The 19948-nt window shown below is 45.1% G+C and overlaps 1 protein-coding gene across 1 annotated transcript in view; it reads right to left on the bottom strand.

Moving 5' to 3' along the window:
- Positions 1 to 19166, bottom strand: part of LOC119404339 (pyrokinin-1 receptor-like) — a 343661-nt gene extending 324495 nt beyond the window's left edge. Inside the window, exon 1 of the mRNA XM_037670885.2 lies at positions 17807 to 19166. Coding sequence (XP_037526813.2) covers positions 17807 to 18686 — 880 coding nt within the window. The 5' untranslated portion in view covers positions 18687 to 19166. The remainder of the gene's footprint in view (positions 1 to 17806) is intronic.
- Between the last annotated feature and the right edge of the window lie 782 nt (positions 19167 to 19948).

The raw sequence follows: 19948 nt of genomic DNA, 5'->3' as shown, positions 1-19948 counted from the left end.
CACACCTGCATGAAATGGCTGTGATGAAAGGGGGGCTATGTACGAGAATGCGGTTGAAGGAAGGAAAAAAAGAATGTGCCGGTTGCGAAGGCTTGTTTAAACAGCCACTGAAGCTTTCTCCGTCGACTTGCATCGACTGCCGTGCACTCTGAAAGAGTACGCAGCGCGCAGCCCGTGTAAAAGTTGTTAGTGCCGCCATTTGCGGTGATGACCGCCCATCTCGAGAACGCAACTTTCGAGTTTTCTTCACTTCTGGTCCTGGCACTATATATACTGTTCTCTTCTGTCTGAAACGACAATATTCAACGTTTGCCAGCGAACAGAGGGACTTAATTTAGTGCGACGCAGTTGCCTCGTTGGTGGTTCCTCCTCCCCTCCCCCTCTATTTAACCTGTGACTCCAAAGAAAGAAGGAGAGAGAGAAAGAAAGAGGTAAGATGGAGGGAAAGTAGATTCCCCCTTTCACTCCATCTATCTATCTATTTAACCTTTGATCTCTATAGAAAGAGGGAGAGAGAGAACGAAAGAGACAAATGGAGGTAAGATGGAGGGGAAGCAGATGGCTTCCACACAGTGCACTGCGCGCGTGACGGGTGCGAGCTTTTAGGCGACGCGTGCCGAGCATTTTACGGTGCGAAGACGGTTTTCCGCTGTACTCGATTTCGTAAGCGGTCTCCTAGGTCTCGCGTGCCCCTTTTCTAGGCCTCGTTTGCATTCCGAACGAGGCGGCGGAAAGCAGGCTGCACGCACCACGTTCGCGTAGTCCGTGGTGGTTTTTCAGCGAGGATGCTCGTAGTGGGAGAAGCGGATGGTTAGAAAAAGACGCAACGTGCGCGTAACGTGCCGGTATATCGTTGCTATCGAAGGTTATTTGAAAACACAATTCGGCGCGAGCGTCTCTTTAACGTGATCCTATTTCTAAGCACACAAGTGTTTGCGTGTTTCGCTCCGGTAGGAATGTTGCCCCCGTGGCCGGGAAATCGAATGCAATGTCCTCGAGCTTAGCAGATCAACACGGAGGCAACAGAAAACCAGAAGGCAGGAACGTTAACCAGAAACGTGCACGGTTTACTACCCTACGCTCGGAGTGAATGGGAAAAAAGAAATGCAGTCCAAATGCAGTGTTCATGTCGTTCTTGTGTAGCGATTGGTGCAGTTTTAAATCCTGCGCAAAATGCAGCTCCACTATACTGTGAAAGCTGAGGAAGTGCGTAGCACGAGCACCCAGTGATTCCCGTTGAGCTGTAGTTAGTCTCTGTCTATGTAGGATCTCTCGCAGGAGTTCGTAACACCGGCGCCGGAGAAGCGCCGGTGGGAGGAGCAATCGCGCACTTGGCGAGGCGGTGAGGCCCTGTCTTGTGCAGCGCGGGTGTCATCAGCATGTTTCCGAGGCGTTTTTAGTGATATTAAGTTAATTATTGCAAGTTGGTTGCTTCCGTTATATATATAATATTTCAGATCCTGTTCGTTTATTGTGACGTGGTGTTGAGCATTGCTAGTGTTTTTTTAGGCCTGTATTGATCACCTGATTTTGAGCGTGATTACGCCACATGACATTTATGGATGGACGACACAAGCCGGGCCTATAAAGGGCTAGGCACACAAAGTGAATAGAAAGAGAGGAGTAAAGGAAAGAAGGAAATTAGCAATAAATACACTGACGCGTACGTGTGCATGGGTTGCATTACAATAGCCAGAGGCTCACACAGGCCCGTCGCCATCAAAAAACACAAGTGCCTTCAGTACCTCGTGGGCCGGCGAGTGGTGGGGACGGTGCTCCAGCAGCACCTGCACGGAGAGCGGTCGAAGTTCCTGTCATTGTAACGCTTCAGAAAGTGTTCGTCATTTTGAGGCTATAGTCGACAGCAGTGGCATAGCAAGTGGCCTATGGTTTCTTCCGTGCCGCAGACCTCCATGCCGTACTGCATGCCGTCGCTCCAGTTAATGTTGCGTATTCGTTCGCCAAGGCGACCCCCAGCCTTAGCATCTAAGCAACCGCCCAGGTTTGCTTACTTATATGACCTCTTTAGACACGTATGCATAACAATCAAAGTGAATGGAAGCCCTAGAAACGTATCTTTGATTCTTTATATAACACTGGCAAATCAAACCAGTGAGAAAGCGAGGTACTAGTCAGCATTAAAGATGCGAGTTGGGCTAGTTGGTGCCAATTGACTTCAGACGTAACTAATTACCGCTAAAAAGGACGAAGGACAGGGTGAAGAAAGCAGGCAGGACGCAGCGCTAATCAACTTTAAGTGTGCGGAGAGTCTGTCGAGCCATTTATATAATGACGCTGTCCTATAGCGAAGATCCTGACTGATGGGATTGCTCTACAGCTATGCAGTGCACTGCGCGGTATTACACGAGGCACAGTTTGTTGTAAAGCACACGTGCACGTCGAACGCGCGAGTGACGCGCACTTCCACGCTAAGTTACCTACGCGCCCCGCATAAAAACTTTCTCGCAGAGAGGCTTCCTCATACCCTCCGTGTACTGCACACAATTTCTATTTACTTCGTTCTTTTAGGAGCGCTGTAACAGCTGACGCACGCTGCTTCGCATCGTGATTTACTACTATACTCTTGGGCTATGCCCACTCATTTCTTCTTACTTAGTTTCTTATGTCACTTTTGTTGGTCATCAGTCACTACAGCCAACCTTGTTGTCGCTCTTGTTGTTGCTGCTGTTGGTGTTATTTTTGTTTTGTCTTTTGAGGTACACTCACACCGTGACGCTCTTTCGTGATAGCTATGTGCTGCTGGCTTTCAACGGTAACCAGCTCGACCTGTCTTGTTCAGGCGGCAGGTGCTTTTCGTATAGGTGTAACTAAAAGGACGTTCCGCGCACAGTAATGCAGCGCTGTCAGTTAATGGTTTTTCACAGCTCGAAGAACGTGACCGGGTGGTAACTAGAAAGGGCATTTACTATACACATAGCACTCAGACACACTTAGTCAAGGTCGCGTTACATTAACCCCCACGTAATTTGAATTGTTGCGTTCATGGTCGTAAAATATGTCACGGCTGTCCGGACGTTGCATTTGTTGTAAATGTTAGCGATTCTATTTATTACTACAGGTTAATGGTCTCCTTTGATGCCTATTAGTGTATCAAAAGTACATAAATAAACAAATAAATAAACAAATAAATAAATAAATAAGTAAATAAATAAATAGATAGATAGATAGATAGATAGATAGATAGATAGATAGATAGATAGATAGATAGATAGATAGATAGATAGATAGATAGATAGATAGATAGATAGATAGATAGATAGATAGATAGATAGATAGATAGATAGATAGATAGATAGATAGATAGATAGATAGATAGATAGATAGATAGATAGATAGATAGATAGATAGATAGATAGATAGATAGATAGATAGATAGATAGATAGATAGATAGATAGATAGATAGATAGATAGATAGATAGATAGATAGATAGATAGATAGATAGATAGATAGATAGATAGATAGATAGATAGATAGATAGATAGATAGATAGATAGATAGATAGATAGACGGATGGACGGACGGACGGATGGATGGATGGATGGATGGATGGATGTTCCTGTTTCTACATATGCCACGAATAACTTCCCTATTTGCGTTAAAATTTTCGAGTGCCATCACGTGTAGATATAGGGGAGCCAGTGACAAGGGAATCAAGAAGTCGGTGCAGAGACGAAAAACTTACAGGGTCCCTCATCCATTCGCCGAAGACGATGCAAAGACGAAAGCCTTCCGCGGTGGCTATCTGACCATGGTCTTACAACTGTACTGCGCAAAAGCCGCTTATTATTATTTTTTTTAGTCGCACGAGCGCCGCGAAGACGAAATGCAGCTCACATTGTAACTTCGTCTTCTTCTTGTTCTTTTTTTTTGCTGCATTCCGCTCACGCCGGCTTTCCGTTCAGAGTCACGTTTGGACGAGACATAGAAGGCTTTCACCTTAATAAAATTTTAGTATTCCCGCGGTGGAAGGCATATACAGAAAGACGGTAGCGATACTGATCTCGCTTTTACCGGACGACAATTGAACCGAGCACCCACGTCTTTGCATATAGAACTAGTTTGGTCAGAGAGCTATGTACGTCTGCAGATCAAACCAGAAGCTGACGTTAGTAAAGTTGTTGTGCTGTTCAGATATTTCCACCATACCAAACACTCTGTACTTCTACCAGATGTCTCACGCGAGGAAATATAGCCCTGTTTACGCCGGTTCTCCGGGAAGCTCCATTCCACGACGATCACAAGGTCGACATGCATTACTGCTTCGTCGCTTTTGTTTTTATTTCCTATCGCTGCCGTTTTCTCTCACCGTTCTATCGGCGTGTTTGGATGGAGACTCTCTATACCAGTGGTTCTCAGCCATGGATTTTTCGGGGACCCCTTGTGCACTAGCGGCAGTGAGAGGAAATGAGGGGGAGGGGGACATAAATTAACACAACATTCAGTGTCAAATAGGCACCTTTTGTTTCTCCTTGGCAAAGAATGGTCAAACTAAAGTGCCTCGCCAATTTGATATCGACAGCTTGTCAATAAGTTGTGCAGTATGCAGCCACATTCAACCTGTTTCTAGCTATGTTTGTTTTTCACGCATGCAAGCCCAGAAAAGTATGCTCGTGTGCATATGTCGTAGAAAACTGAAACAAAATGTTTACAACCGTCTCACGGAGAAGGGGAAACATAACTCAGCTCCGCCACAGTGCAAGCGTGTTGTGCAGTAGAGCATACCCAAAATCAGAAGGGGCCGCTATCACAGGACATAGTGTGCCTCCAAAAGCGCGTTTTCTTTTGCCTTTTTTTTTTCTGGGATGGTTGTGGCGAACCTTCAAAAATGGCTTCGGGGATCCCCTGGGGTCCGCGGACACCTGTATGAGAACCACTGCTCTGTACGAATATATGCTAGAATATATCAACGGTTGGGAGATAGTTTGAATGTGCGCGACTGTGAATGAGAAAGAGGTTTTCTTTCTTAGTTTAACGAACATACACGCTTAGATAATAAATAGTCAAGAAAATCGTACAACACAGTTAAAATCGAATGCAAGCGAACTACAATTGAACGAAGCTCGATTACGAAACAATTTTATTGAATTAATAGGCTTCGATTTTTGGGCCCAGATTCGTAAAAAATATAGTGCATTGAAAACCCGGAAACAGCAAAGGTAATTCAACGTCCGCCTTCGGATTTCAAGCTCCAGCAGTATACACAGCGCAGAAGCGAACACAGGACGAGAAGACGCCGGGACGAGCGCTAACTTTTAACAAGATTTTATTGCCGGTCGTAGGCATATAAAGGCACAGTATATGAAACTGTAGCCTGTAGTTTAGCACAGATGTGTCGCACCTGCTACACGTCTGTAAGGCATTGTGTGCACTTTGTTGATGCTTTGGCTGATCACGATGAATAATTATGGCTGAGCTCTTGGTAATGATTGGGAAGCTCTAAACCACCCACTCGTTGCGCAATTCGCATTGTGTGACGCCTAGTTGTTATTTTACACTTCTGCCACGCTATATTACAACTGTTAACGCAATTCCTTGCCCGACATAACGCCTGTATTGAGTATTTTTGGGAGGGGACTTCAAGCGCCGGCGTAGCTCTGCGGTAGAATACCCGACTGTCACCCAGAGGGCCCGCTTTCAAATCCCGCTCCATCTTGGATATTTCTAACCGCTCAGCTGTTTAAGCTAGCCATAACGTGCTTGTGCGGCCTATCTGAAAACTATCCTCATCATGAATGGGTATGTGCCACATAAATTGGGCAAATCCCATTACTTACCACTGGTTCACTAAGAGAAAGCTATAGAAAGAGAGAGAGAAATTGGGAGAAATAATGGGAATGAAGACATAAAGATAGACAAAGAAAGAAAAACACAGAAAGAGAGAAGCAGAGAGAAAGATAGGGAAGAAAGAGAAGTAAAGATAAAAAGAGCGAACAAGAGAATAAAATAGAAAGGAATAAATAGAAAAGAAACAGATACAAAATAGAGATACAAGGCCGAAAAAAGAGAAAGAAAGAAAGGGAAAGAAGGAGAAGAAGAAAGAAAATAGTAATGAGAAACAAAGAAGGCCACCCAGCCGCAGCGGCGCTCTTCCTTCAGGTTTGGCACGACTAGTACGAAGCTGCCATACTAGGGAGCGGGAAAGGCAACGGCGGCTGCGAGAAGAGCCCGAAGCGATGGAAGCCCTACGCCAACGACGACGTGCCCGTAGATCTATGAGGGGTGCGAACGCTCGGTTCTGGAGTTTGGACATTCGTGTCGTTACTGGCCTAGCCGAAGCCTAGAAACAGCCTACAAGCAACCAGATTAGACTTCAGAATCATCCAGTTTCGCGGTTTCAAGCCTTGCGCGACTTAGTGCAAGCTTCGCCTTTTTTTTTTTCATTATGCGTGATAGCGGTTATGGACACCGGCCCCGGTGGACAACTACGCCACAAAAATTGGCTGTTGTTGTGATCTCATAACAGCTTTCGCTGTGAAACTCCCAAAATAGTACAACTAGCTCTAAAGTGTATAGTCAACCGTAGTTCAAACCCTGGTAGCCCGCTTCCGAAAGCGCGTGTGCATGACAGATATGTTTTTTTTTTTTTCTCCGTCCCCGAGCTTTGTGTTTATCCCGACAGATGTCTCGCGAGAAAAATATAGCCCTGCTTACAGCCATTCGTTTCTGGCCTCCCCTGTTCAATGGGGCACAGTGTATATATTTGCATTCGCTCTGCCTTGCGCTCGCGTCGTTGCTGGACTCCCTTGTTCCCCATTCCAACTTCGAAACCATTCGCTGTCGACAGGCTTTGTTTGTTTTTGAGAAAACTCTCAAACACGAGCAGATCCTGTTTGTACTGCTCTGTCATTCTACAGGTATGTACTTTGCATACAACCCGCTGTCGACAGGATCAAAAAAAGAATTAAAGAAACTCGAAAGATAGAACAATGTGATATCGCTGGCCGAAGGACTATTCCGGCGTTGCAACGTTATAAGACAAGTCGGACAATACGTTTCTTTCTTTTATATATAGATTAGTTCTACCGTATACAGGATCGCTCTCCTTCGGGTTTCTTTTTCAGCATCTCTACTTTCTTTTCATCGTTTTTGTTCATACTTTCATTTGTTTATTGGCCGTGTTCTTCATCTCCTGCCCTTGAACATGTTTTCATCTGCTCCGTCTCAATAACTTCTTCGTGTTATTTTCACTTGTACTATCTATCTACCCCATCATTTTCCATTTTAACATTTTAACCATCGTTAGTTATACCTAATCCCCTTTTAATCACGCTCCCACTGTCCTTGGTTCTCTGTGTTCTTGCATTTATAACTTCTTGAGATTAGAGCACACATGAAGGGCATGCGCGCTTTTGGAGACCGTTCTTAATACCCGCATGGTCGCAGCGAACGTGATTGAAAACACCGCTCGATGAAATGCCAGTGTAGAATATTGACCGAAAACAAACGAAGAAACAATATTTTTGCACTAGATATTTTTTGAATGGTTACTACATGCGTTGGCTGATTTTTAAAAGTTTGTTTTCTTGCGTAAGCATATAGTTATTCACGAAGCTAACACTACTGAGTTAGTGAACAAGAGAGAATGTTCCGAATAGCAATATACATCGAGGCTGATTTTTATATAATAGCTTTCTATTTAATTCAGGGTAGGAAATCGAGTACTTCCCTATGTTCAGCCTTCTCGGTTATGCGCATGTATATGTACAAGGGTTCAGTCCTTCATGTCTTTCTTTTGTAGATTCATTCCGTTTTTTCCCTATTGCTTTTCCTGCTTTATTCTTTCTTTCATCGTTTCCCTGTTGTAACCGCGTTGCGAGTGGCATGTTTATGCTGCGCCTCTCAAGTCGCGAAGACGGGAGAACGTGCTTTATCTGCTCGCTCACGGCTTCTTTTGACGGGTAAACCGAGCCTCACCGACGCGTGTGAATAGTGGCTTATAAGAGCGTCTCCTGCTGGATAATGGATTGGCAGCAGTCTGGAGAAAAGAAACAACGAAGCGAAAAGGAGAGACAGACACTTAAGTGGTAGGTAGTCTCGTAAAACGAAACTATACAACGGACAGGCCCTGAAGAGATGTGCGCTAACAGGTATCGGAGACGGAAAAGTGTAAAAGCGCCAACAGGGCTCGTCGTAGAGCTGGCGAAAGGCCGTGTTAACGTCAGCGTGTAATGTGAACGCGCCCTGTATGCGTCTAATGCTTAGCGCGAGAGTCAGCGGGAAGTGAAGTTTGTTTACTGCGGGTAACACGATGCGCCAGGATTTTCTTTTCCTAAACATTTTGCTTACATGACACAACCGAGGCACACTTGTCAAGTCAGTGCAGCAATACGCTCGTGCGCCGTGGCTTTTTATTACAACCCAATAAGTAAGAGTATTTGTAAGAGTATCTAGTGTGTGTGTGTGTGTGTGTGTGTGTGTGTGTGTGTGTGTGTGTGTGTGTGTGTGTGTGTGTGTGTGTGTGTGTGTGTGTGTGTGTGTGTGTGTGTGTGTGTGTGTGTGTGTGTGTGTGTGTGTGTGTTTGTGTGCGTGTGTGTGTGTGTGTGTGCGCGCGCGCGTGTGCAGTGGTGTAATCAGGGCAGGGGGTGTTTTTTTCTGCCATGGGATACAGAGCACAAAATGACACTCGACCACACTTCTCTGTCCGGACGCCAAGTCGGATCAAGGACGTCGCCCCCTCCCCGGCCACAAAACAAATTTCTGCCCACGCCACTTTGTGTGTGTGCGTGCGTGCGTGTGTGTGTGTGTGTGTGTGTGTGTGTGTGTGTGTGTGTGTGTGTGTGTGTGTGTGTGTGTGTGTGTGTGTGTGTGTGTGTGTGTGTGTGTGTGTGTGTGTGTGTGTGTGTGTGTGTGTGTGTGTGTGTGTGTGTGTGTGTGTGTGTGTGTGTGTGTGTGTGTGTGTGTGTGTGTTTAATGCTTTCACCATCTCAGTTGGAAGCAGTTAGTGCTTGCCGGAGCTCGTTGGTTGCACATAGCGAGAAGGGTTCCAGCCAACAAGTCGGACGAGGACAGAAAGACAGCGGTGTGTCGTATGTCTTTCTGTGCTCGTCCAAGTAGTTGGCTGGAACGCTCCTCGCAAAGTTAGAGCACTGACTCCGTCCGTGTCACATGTCGAGTGGTCTGTTTGGAAAGTTCAGGCAGAGTGGTTTTGGCAGAAGTTAATCGCAAGGTCGACACAAAGAAAATTGAGAATTTATAAGAATAATGGCAGACAGGTGGACCCTAACTACTATGTTTTGCATGTCTTGTTATTTTTCACTAAGAAAAAAGGAAAATTACAAGACAGAGCGATTAAACATGATCATGAAGAAGAAGATTTAGGCGATTACGATGACCACGTAACGAAGTGGATTTCTTAAAACGTAAAGTCCAGTCTACTCCTCTTGAACAAGCCCTTAACAGCCCCAGTAGCCCTCGCCAGTCATATTAGAAAATAGAGCTTATAAACCTTTGCAGCAGAGGGGTAAGAATAGGTCGTTGCAGTTGTTACGAACAAACCAACATGAACGGCTGTAACATACCGACAAATATCCTCCTTTGCTACGAAAAGCAGTGATTATCTGCACGTGGTCCGTTTCGATATCTTCTTTTTGTTTTATACTAATCTTTTTTTTTTCATCAGTACTTGTTGACGGAGGAACCCCGAAGAAAAAAAAAAACAATCCGCTTGACTGTCTTCCTACCCGTTCCACAAAATTGAAGTGACAGCAGATGACAGACTAACGATGATATAAACACACTGTTCAACACAAAAGTGATGTTTTGTGCAAGGCATGAAGGGCACTAACGCAATATAGCTAACTAAAAAAGAAAAACAGCAGCAGATACCGCAAAATTAAGCTGCGTTGTGCTATTCACAAGTAATAAAGGAACACATGGCGACTGGTGTTGGTAACCAACACTGGGAGGGCCGGGTCTTAGTGATTAATCAGGGATGTTACAAGGAATTTCCGGAAGTCTGGCAATGTAATCTGTGACCTGTCTAGTGCCGTCCCCATATCCCTGTGTATCGGGGCAAACCGGTTTTTTGGTCTGTTAATCTCGTTACCTTTAATTTTCTTGATCTGTCTCTCTCCCTATCTCTCTTTCTCTCTCTCTTTTTCAATGCACGAAAGTTCGGCGGTATGAGCGGAATATGGACGCTTGTCCACTCTAGCTTCGTCTCACCGTTGGAATTGCTACCCGATTGTTCCTGCCTGTCCTCCAAGAACAAACTCTCCTGCAGTGGACACTGGATGACTGCACGAGTGGCGGGTGGATAAATATCCTTGATTGTATCGTTTTCTTTGTAAGCTCTTTCTTTCCTTTTTTTCTCTCTCTCCCGTATTGTATGCATCCAATCGCTCGTCTAGTCCAGGTTAAACTCTACATACTTTCTGCTTGGGTTTTCCTTCTACGAAGTTTTGGATTGCGCAAAGGCGACCTTGCTACCCTCTCCGTATCGATGGCAAACAATGCTTCGAAACAGATTACATCACAATGTAATTACTGACTCGACTACGTGCCCGCATGTAATCGTAGCGGGCAGCTGCAAACAAACGCCTCGAAGTGCAGCTATAGGGGCCTAATTCAATTGGTTCTGGCAGCTGTTCGAGCGCCTGGTTCGCGTTATTATTCGATGCACGTTATGCGGAACGCGCATATTGCTTGCGCTGCTGTTTCTTTGCTGGTTTCTCATTCTGAGACCGCATACAGCAGGCTTCGTGTCGAAACGTCTTCCGCGCGGTTTGTTTAGTATGTCGTCATTACCGCGAAAACGGGTGACGTCAAACAGAGGTGGTTGTGTATTCTGTACTCGCTTTAACCCAGGTTTTCTGCACCCTGCTGAGCTCGTTACGGTGTATTGTTCGGGAGTTTCTCTCATCTTTTCCTTTGTCACGCTTTCTTTCCAGAGCAGGCTCCTAACGCTTGCTGAAGGAACGGCCCAAAATGCAATTTGAACTGCCGACGAAGGTTCGTTGCTAGAAACAGCCTTCATTTATTCGCAAATACAAAAAAAAAACGCAGGTAACGGTCGCTAACTTTGTTTCCCGACTAGGTTCGCTCAGGAATTTCGCAATACACAGAGAAAACACACTTCCCTTCGCACCTTAAGCTGTCACGTGTGGCAATATTTACCGTTCCTGAAGTTAAAGGGGTGATGCGCAAGCGCCCTATTGGGAAGCTTAACCCTTTTATTTTCCTTTAACCAAGTTTCTGCATCCAATATCACCCTTCTCCTCCTCTTCTTTCCTTTAATGTTATTCTACCGTTGAGTTTTCTCTGGTTTTGAACTGGGAGCAGTTACTTCTTTTTGTATTCGCCAGTTTTCGAATAATCTTGTTATCTCCTGCTTGACGCTGCCGTTGCATTCAATTTGTGTATGAACTTGTAGTGCTGGCACCGAGCCTCCTGCACTGCAATTAAGTAGTCGCCAAATTTAGGAACCACATACAATTTATGCTGAACCCGCCATTGTGAATTAGGAGCTAAGGCGTTACGCTGCGTAATAGGAGGGCGCGTGTTCGACTCCCGGCCACTGTCATTCCATTTACATGGAGAAAAAAACGCACAAACGTCCGTGTACATAGACTTAATCGCACATTATTTCTCACATAGGCGCACGGCGGCTCTTCATGCTTCGGTAACAATCGGAAGATGCTGCAACGAATAATCGCTTGACCAGGTCTCCTCTACGTTAATGTAAATATTTCTTAATGCTAAATTGTACGCCATTGCCATAAGAGAGAATCTGAAGGAAAAAATGAATTATATGGCAAGAGACAGAGAGAAAATTTATTAGAAGGCAGAGAGGTCGGCCTGAGCTTGTGCACTCTGGCCTGCTACTCTGCACATGGAAAAAGGGAAAGGGAAAAAAAGAGTGATGATCATCGGGGCAGGAATAAGTGATGCGTATGGCAAGCTGCGTGAAAAGTAAAGCTGCTTTATCTCGACGTTGTGTTTTCTGCATCAAATTCGCTGCAACCCGTGTGATTCGAAAAGCATCCAAGTCACTACTGAGCATGAACTGCAACTTGTCATGTCTGCTCAAAAGCCCCGTGGGGCGGAGAAAGTTCAGAGGTCAACGTCCTCAGCTAGTTCCAAAACAGTTATCTTCGTCTTGTTGTTACGACAGGAGCATCTTTACAACTCCCAACAAGACGCCATTTTCCCCCCTTGGAAGGCTTAAAAACGCATTTACAACCTCGAGTACGTACGTTTATTCATGCGCTCACTATATTAAAGGCATGTTTTCCTCGAACGATGCCAGAAAGAATAGCTCAGGCCTTAAAATACAAGGCTAGTGATCAACGAAATGCACGCGTGCACTGGCGCGCGGACTTCAACCCCAAAATATCGAGGGGCAATTCGCTAAGTGCAGCGCAGTTGCGCGAACGTAGCGCCGTGCTTGTCCCTGTAAAATAACTTAGCCCTTTAGGAATACGCGTATCAAGTGTAAGATTGGTAGAAGTTATTCAGTGATCGATGGATGACGTGTCAAGATCCGAATGAACCAGCGCATAGCCGAAGAAGGTTACAGTTGAGTGATCCCAGGTCATTAATGTTGCTGCTACACACTGGCGTGTATTTATTTCTTCATGTAAGCTCTTCACGTGGTGCTTTACTTGTGTACGCATTATTCTGTGTACTAAATAGCAGCACAGGTGTCAGTCTGCATTTGCACGCCTAAGTTACTGTGCTTTATAAAGTAGCAGAAGTACTCTTTTTTTTTTACCTGTCTACAACAATCCATCATGTACAAGAGAACAGGGGGAGACTGGAATGTCCATTATTTATTTATTTATTTATTTATTTATTTATTTATTTATTTATTTATTTATTTATTTATTTATTTACCTAGTGCCTTCCGCAAAGGCACCAAACAAAAGAACTACTATGGTATCTTCTATTTGATACAAGCATTATTCGCAATAGAAATAACAATTGCGAAAATTGTTAAAAAATTGTATGAAAAGTGTTATTCACATTCGACAATTGCAAACAGCGAAACAGTTTTTACCAAAAAGTGCAGTTATGAAGAAAATCAAGAGTAAAAAGAAACTTGAAAGCTTACTCATGCAAAGGAGCTACGACGCAAATAATATTTCACGATAGTCATTGCGTCATAAGATAGGTGCACAGAAGCGAAAACAACAATTATCGATTGTTATTTTTTCTCCACCCCTTCTGACCCTATGTACTGCCCGCAAGGGTCCTTAACATGGGTGAATGTAATAGTTCAGTGACCCCAAATTATAAAGTTGGAAGTATGCGCAGCGCTTATCGGTTTATGATTCCTGGCAATGTCCCGCACTTGACGGCTGTTCATAAACGAACTGTCCAGCAATATAGCTTACGAAGTGATTTAGTGGTAAGGAATCTAGACGGTGCATGTGTGCCTCTCGGCAGGCAAGTGTCGTTGAACCTCACACAGCTGAATGCTGCCGTATTACGCACTCCTGGTCAATGTTTTTTTTTTTCTTACGTTATCCTTGACTCGTATGGTGACCCTATTTTTAACGACACCATGGGTCATCGTTCTACTGTGATGCCGGCGCCCATACATTAAAAAAAACACACACACACAAGGAGCAACCGCAGCTAACGACATTTGTGTAATTGAATCGTAAATCTACGGTGTCTCCGAACAAAACGGCTCGCTTCTGACGCCGCGTACGTCACAAATTCGCGCAGACGCGAAATGGGAAGGCACGAACGTGAAGACGAAAATACTATAGCGGTATTTCGTTTATATGTATTTACAACTTCAGTTGTTATTTTGTTTTTTCCGTAGGTAAGTCGCGAGCATCGTAAGAAAATAATGAAATGACACTTGCCTTACGCGAACCACGCACACGTAAACGCCCCAGGGAGGCGCGAATGCATTCTGTCGGCCAGACCGGCAAAAGTTACGTCAGCATACGGGTGGTAGATTGCGTCGCCTAGTGTGCGGTCTGGTCACTGTTTTGCATGTCTGTTCGGTGTCGTAATGTGGCCTCCAGTTCAGCCGGTGCACAGAGCACAACGAGCATACTGGGCGGGTGTGTACTTCCGAATTCGGTGAGAGATTGCCAAGGCTCTACGGAGAGCTATATGGAAACCTGTTCTAATTGGTTAGCGAAACTTATCATATTTCGTCTCGACAGTAGAGTGCGCTCGGATGATTAACGAGGCGTCTCCAGTGCGCTCACAGGGCTGCCCGAGATCTAGAATTTCGCTAATGATTTTAGAAATAGAGATTTATACAGTCTCCTAATTATGATAAAGGAAAGAAAATCTATATGCCTTCGTACGGACGGCATCATCCTAACATCAGTGTATTGTGCGAGCCAAACCTCGTTTAACTGGATCAAAATGTTTTCGTGGAAATTCTTGGAATATGTATGTATGTATGTATGTATGTATGTATGTATGTATGTATGTATGTATGTATGTATGTATGTATGTATGTATGTATGTATGTATGTATGTATGTATGTATGTATGTATGTATGTATGTATGTATGTATGTATGTATGTATGTATGTATGTATGTATGTATGTATCTATGCATCTATCTATCTATCTATCTATCTATCTATCTATCTATCTATCTATCTATCTATCTATCTATCTATCTATCTATCTATCTATCTATCTATCTATCTATCTATCTATCTATCTATCTATCTATCTATCTATCTAACTAACTAACTAACTAACTAACTAACTAACTAACTAACTAACTAACTAACTAACTAACTAACTAACTAACTAACTAACTAACTAACTAACTAACTAACTAACTAACTAACTAACTAACTAACTAACTAACTAACTAATCTTCCTATGCATTTTTATTGCACCTAATGCCTTCATAAACAACAAACGGTCATACCATCAGCACATCTTTTTATGTTAAACCAGCGATAGAGAACACAGGTCGCTGGATTTTTCTGGCCAACCAAATTGCAAGTCTGCGCGAAATACCGGTCAGCAAGGTCCAAAATACAAGCGGCAGGAATCCAAAGAGTGAGATTATAGGGGCTTGCTGTCTCAAGGCAGCGGTCCTCGTGCAAACATTTTCAGTTCTCATGGGGCGCTGTCTAGGTAGCATGCTCCGCCCGGAAGCCGGATTCACGACATTATACCAGGAGACATAGGGCGCAGCGTTTATTAAACCGCCCCTGTTGAATGCCACTGCTCTTTAAAAGGACTTAAGCGGATAACATTACTGAAATATTCTTATCATGGTTCGCATTACAAAGAAAACGAATCGCAATGTTTGAGCAACCACAACTAAACAGAGGTTCAAGAGCAATACGTATATCCCCTTAGGAACCTATTTTTCTTCAGTCCCTCTGGCTCTGGCATTCGCGTGGGACACAGAAATCTGAGGAAACGCAGGAAATTGGTTCTGTGCTTTGCTGCAGTATACTATAAACAAACGAGTCTATATTGCGTTTTTGTAAACATTCAAGCTTTCCGATCGTGCTTTACATTTTCTTTATTTGAAGATAGCCTCTATGATTTGACATTTCCTGTTTGTTTGTTCTTCTTTTGCTCGTACCGAAAGTACGGAATGTTCATATACACAAGTTCGGCTGCAACGGGATCCCGTATGCCATTGATTCTCGTAGGGGATGAACAGGTGTACCAAAATATTTTGTACCTAACCATAAGAATAATTCATTCTTCACGGAAACTTTTCAACGCAAACTAAAACACGTACACAAAGGAACGCTATGAAGAGGGTAAGCGCAGAATAATTCCCCCTTTAGCAAATAGAAGAAAATGGTACTTACCTTCTGCGTTAGCCAATCACAAGCCGATAATGTATATATACATAATATGACCCGTACGGTAGCAGTCCGAAGTGTGTACGTAAGGGGGTAAGACACCCGACTGCACGAAGCCACACTACTAAAAAGCACCAGCACAAGAGGAGAAAATGAAAGTGGGTTTTTTTTAGGTAAACACAATCAATAGCTATGACGTCGCGCAGTTATAGCCCTTCATTGTACATGCAATCTTGGTTGTGGGAAAGTAGTCGCACATCTTCTCTTGAATAAAAGAACTGTTATGCAAATCAGTAGGGAAAATAAAGCAGAAAACAACATTGATGACTTTATGTACTCAGGCCGACGATGTGAAGGACATCAGCGACATAAGGTCAGAAAATCAAAACCATTCATTCAACGTTCGTCGAAATGTGAACTGCTTTCAAGACTTACAATAAGACACTCCAGTGGTTTTCACAAGTGCCTAACCCTTTCGAATCAATTTTTCAGCGCTCACTCACAAGCCGGCAAGTCAAAAATAAATTTGATGAAAAGGCGTCATCGGTGAGTGGTGTACACTCGCTCTACTGGGCACCAAAGGTCAAACCAATATAAGAGGGAAGGGAAACGCTTTTCCTGTAAAGGCCGAGGTGCTTCTGCATTTAACAAAATATTAAAAGGCAACATGTAATATATACCACAATAGGCTGCTATGAATGCTATGTTGTTTTGTTTTTTTAGTGACTGGTGTGCTGCAGCAATCATCGCTTCATACGGCTGCCCATGGGTACAAATGCAATCCTGCAAGAAACGCTCCCATAGGCCAGCGATGAAAGTGCGCGGTGATAAGAAACGCGGAGAAATAAGAGTGGGACCAAAGCATAGGCTTGCGCACGGGGGGTTCAGGGGGGGGGGGGGCGTCCCCCCCCTAATTACCTGGGAGTGGAGCGCAATGTCTGCTCCATGCGATCACTCAGTTATGGCCCCGCAGGTTTGTGACAATAATGGTGGCTGAAGGCCCCTGGGAACTGTTTACTTCCCAACTTTACTTCAGAAAAGCCAGTGTGGCCATTGTGAAAAGCACGTAATCGCTTCACTTTTCATTTGTCTTCTTCCGTTCGGAAGCATGTTCTCCTTTGGTCTCGTCTAAGGCGGGAAGGGGGGGGGGGACTGTGGAAAAACGTTTCCACCCCCACCTCCCTAATGGGGAACCCTGCGCACGCCTATGGGCGAGAGGGAGGAAGATGGGGGTTAGAGGGGAAGAGTGCTAAGCAGTGCTTCTGCAAAGGTAGCAGAAGATAGCGTCTTGCTCCACCCCTCCTACAAAATAACGTTAGAATACCCTCTTTTATATTTTGACATGGCAGACTTTGAGGGCATGCGGTGAGCTACGCCTTCTTCCACATCTCCTCCCTCACTCCCACGCCCCATCTCACACCCCAGCTTTCGTCAACAGGCCATGCCCTTAACATAACACCAAAAAAAAAAAGCAAACAGGTACTTGAAGATACGAAGGCCAAGGTGAAAAAAAAAGACATCTCAATGAAGTATAGATAATGTTCATTTCATCTCGATGTACCACCCCGCACGTCCAGAAGATTGAACAATCATTTTAATTTTACGCGCATATGTGGTGAGACTTTAAAATTCAATTCATCAGCACTTCCAGGCGCCATTAGATTATGGAATCACCGGCCAGACAACATCGCTTCGTTCTCCAACTCTGACACACTGCATCACCAACTAATTGCACTTTCTTGCTAAAGTCGACAGTTAACATAGCTATATCTGCATATATTATATGAGTATTATGTGCGTATTGTGTAATAATCCTGTATGGTTTATGTACGCATTATGTATTACGTTGTACATTAAGAGTTAATATTATATGTACGATGCACATTCGTTTCTTTTATGGTTTTTTATACTTCTTTATTTTATATACAATGCTGTGATTGCAGCGCCCCCACCCCCGCTTGCACAATGCCCAATGGGTATGTGAGGTACTTCAAATAATAATAATAAATCTGGCAAAGTATGGCCTACCTAGCATCTTGACTACGGCACGCTTGGATCCTCCGCCGGACTGCCTGTGCGTGCGCATGGGGATCATGGCATTACTCCTCGGATGGTGGCTCTTGCCGTTCATATCCGGAGAGCAATCGCGTCGCGTAGCCGCGTTCGAGCGGCGAAGCTGGAGCCCGATCAGGATGTACAGCACCGAAATCACACTGATGGGCAGCACAAAGAAGAGCACCGTGGACACGGTGAACGCGTGCTCCACGGGCCGCTTGAGCATGCATGCCGCTGTCTCCGGCAAGAAGCCCGACCCGTCCGCAGTACGCTGATACACAATGCCGAACTGTAGCGCCAGCGGCACAGCGAACGCGCCGGCCACGATCCATATCCCCACTATGGAGCGGATGGCCCGCGGCAGCTGAGACATGGTGTGGGCCCTGAGCGGATGGCAGATGGCCACGTAACGCTCCACCGTGAACGCCGTGATGGTCAGTATCGAAGCGTTGGTCGACATCTCCGACGTCAGGCCTCGGAGCACGCAGAAGGCCTCGCCGAAGGCGTACGGGTACTTGCGCCACAGTTGGTACATCTCCTGCGGCAAGCCCAGCAGCAGGAGAAGCAGGTCCGAAACAGACAGGCTGAACAGGTAGAAGTTGGTCGCGGTGTGCATGTACCGGTTTCGCGCGATCACGATGCACGTGCAGACGTTGCCCGTGACGCCGGTGACGAGGATGACCGCGTACACGACGGTCATGGCGACCACTGTGGTTAGCGGCTCCTCTTCCTCGCCTTCCGAGAGGTACAGCGGTGAGCTGTTGTCGCCGCCAACAGCTCCGGTAATGTTTCTCGGCGGCCACTCGTCGGTCGACAGCTCCGAGGAGGAACTGGTGTCCATGTCGTAGGCCATGGTCCTCCGTAGCCGATCGGCTCCGACCGCAGGCCGACACTGCACTGCACGAATGCCACCACTACGGTCCCGTCTTTCACTCACGCTCCTCCTCTCCCGGAGTCGCTGTCAGCAGGTCATAACGGGCGAAGCGCGCGAAGGTCCGAGAAGAGCGGATAAAAACGGGAGGAAGAGACGCGTCCTGTCTGGGAAACTGTCGGAGGAGTTTTGGTCCCGATTTCAAACCCGGGCCGCCGCCGACGCCAAGCGAAGGGGAAGAAAGGGGAGCCCTCGCGTGGGAGAGGAGGTTCGCGAAGAGAGGGCAACCGGGAGTTTGCGCGTTCGCAAGGCTCCGTGGCTGGCGCGAGCGCGCGCCCCCGGGAGAACCAATCGAAAGAGAGGATGCGGAGGAACTCTCCCCAAACTCTCCCCGCACATTTTTTCCTTTCCTTCCTTCTTTTCTGTGCCGCGTACAGGGACAATGGGAACGGAGAACGGCTGGTGGATCGACGACGTGGCCAAAAAAATTAAGACGAGCAGAAGGGAAGGGTAGGAGCTATCTTTGGGTTGTTGTCTCTCTATATAGAAATGATGGTGCGTGGAGCTCAACGTTTTTATTTTTTATCTATCGCCACCCTTTTTCCCATCGTGGCCTTGGCAAAGAAAGGTCAGTGGATCAGCAGGGAGTCTAGACATTTATTCAGTTTGATTGGCGCCTATATTTTTTTTTCTCTAGGTTTGCTGTATTCCCTAATTTACGGAATGAAACCGCTGTCCAGACTCATTCGTTGGTACTTCCCGTTGCCACCTCCATTTTGACATTTCGTCATATTACAACGGGAGCGTTGGCAGCTTTACACGAATATTCAAACCTGTACCTTGTTCGTTAAGAGAGGTTTGAACATGATGTCCCGGAAGTAGCCAGCGTATCCAAAAACTATAACCGATATATTTACCACAGACGGATGGATGGGCGGACGGACGGATGGAGGGACAGGCAGATGGACAGGCAGACGGATAGATAGATAGATAGATAGATAGATAGATAGATAGATAGATAGATAGATAGATAGATAGATAGATAGATAGATAGATAGATAGATAGATAGATAGATAGATAGATAGATAGATAGATAGATAGATAGATAGATAGATAGATAGATAGATAGATAGATAGATAGATAGATAGATAGATAGATAGATAGATAGATAGATAGATAGATAGATAGATAGATAGATAGATAGATAGATAGATAGATAGATAGATAGATAGATAGATAGAT

This window comes from Rhipicephalus sanguineus, chromosome 9 (assembly GCF_013339695.2).
Source record: "Rhipicephalus sanguineus isolate Rsan-2018 chromosome 9, BIME_Rsan_1.4, whole genome shotgun sequence".
NCBI classification, from domain to species: Eukaryota; Metazoa; Arthropoda; class Arachnida; order Ixodida; family Ixodidae; genus Rhipicephalus; species Rhipicephalus sanguineus.
The sequence above is the reverse complement of the archived record's forward strand: the minus strand, read 5'-3'. Positions and strand labels throughout refer to the sequence as shown.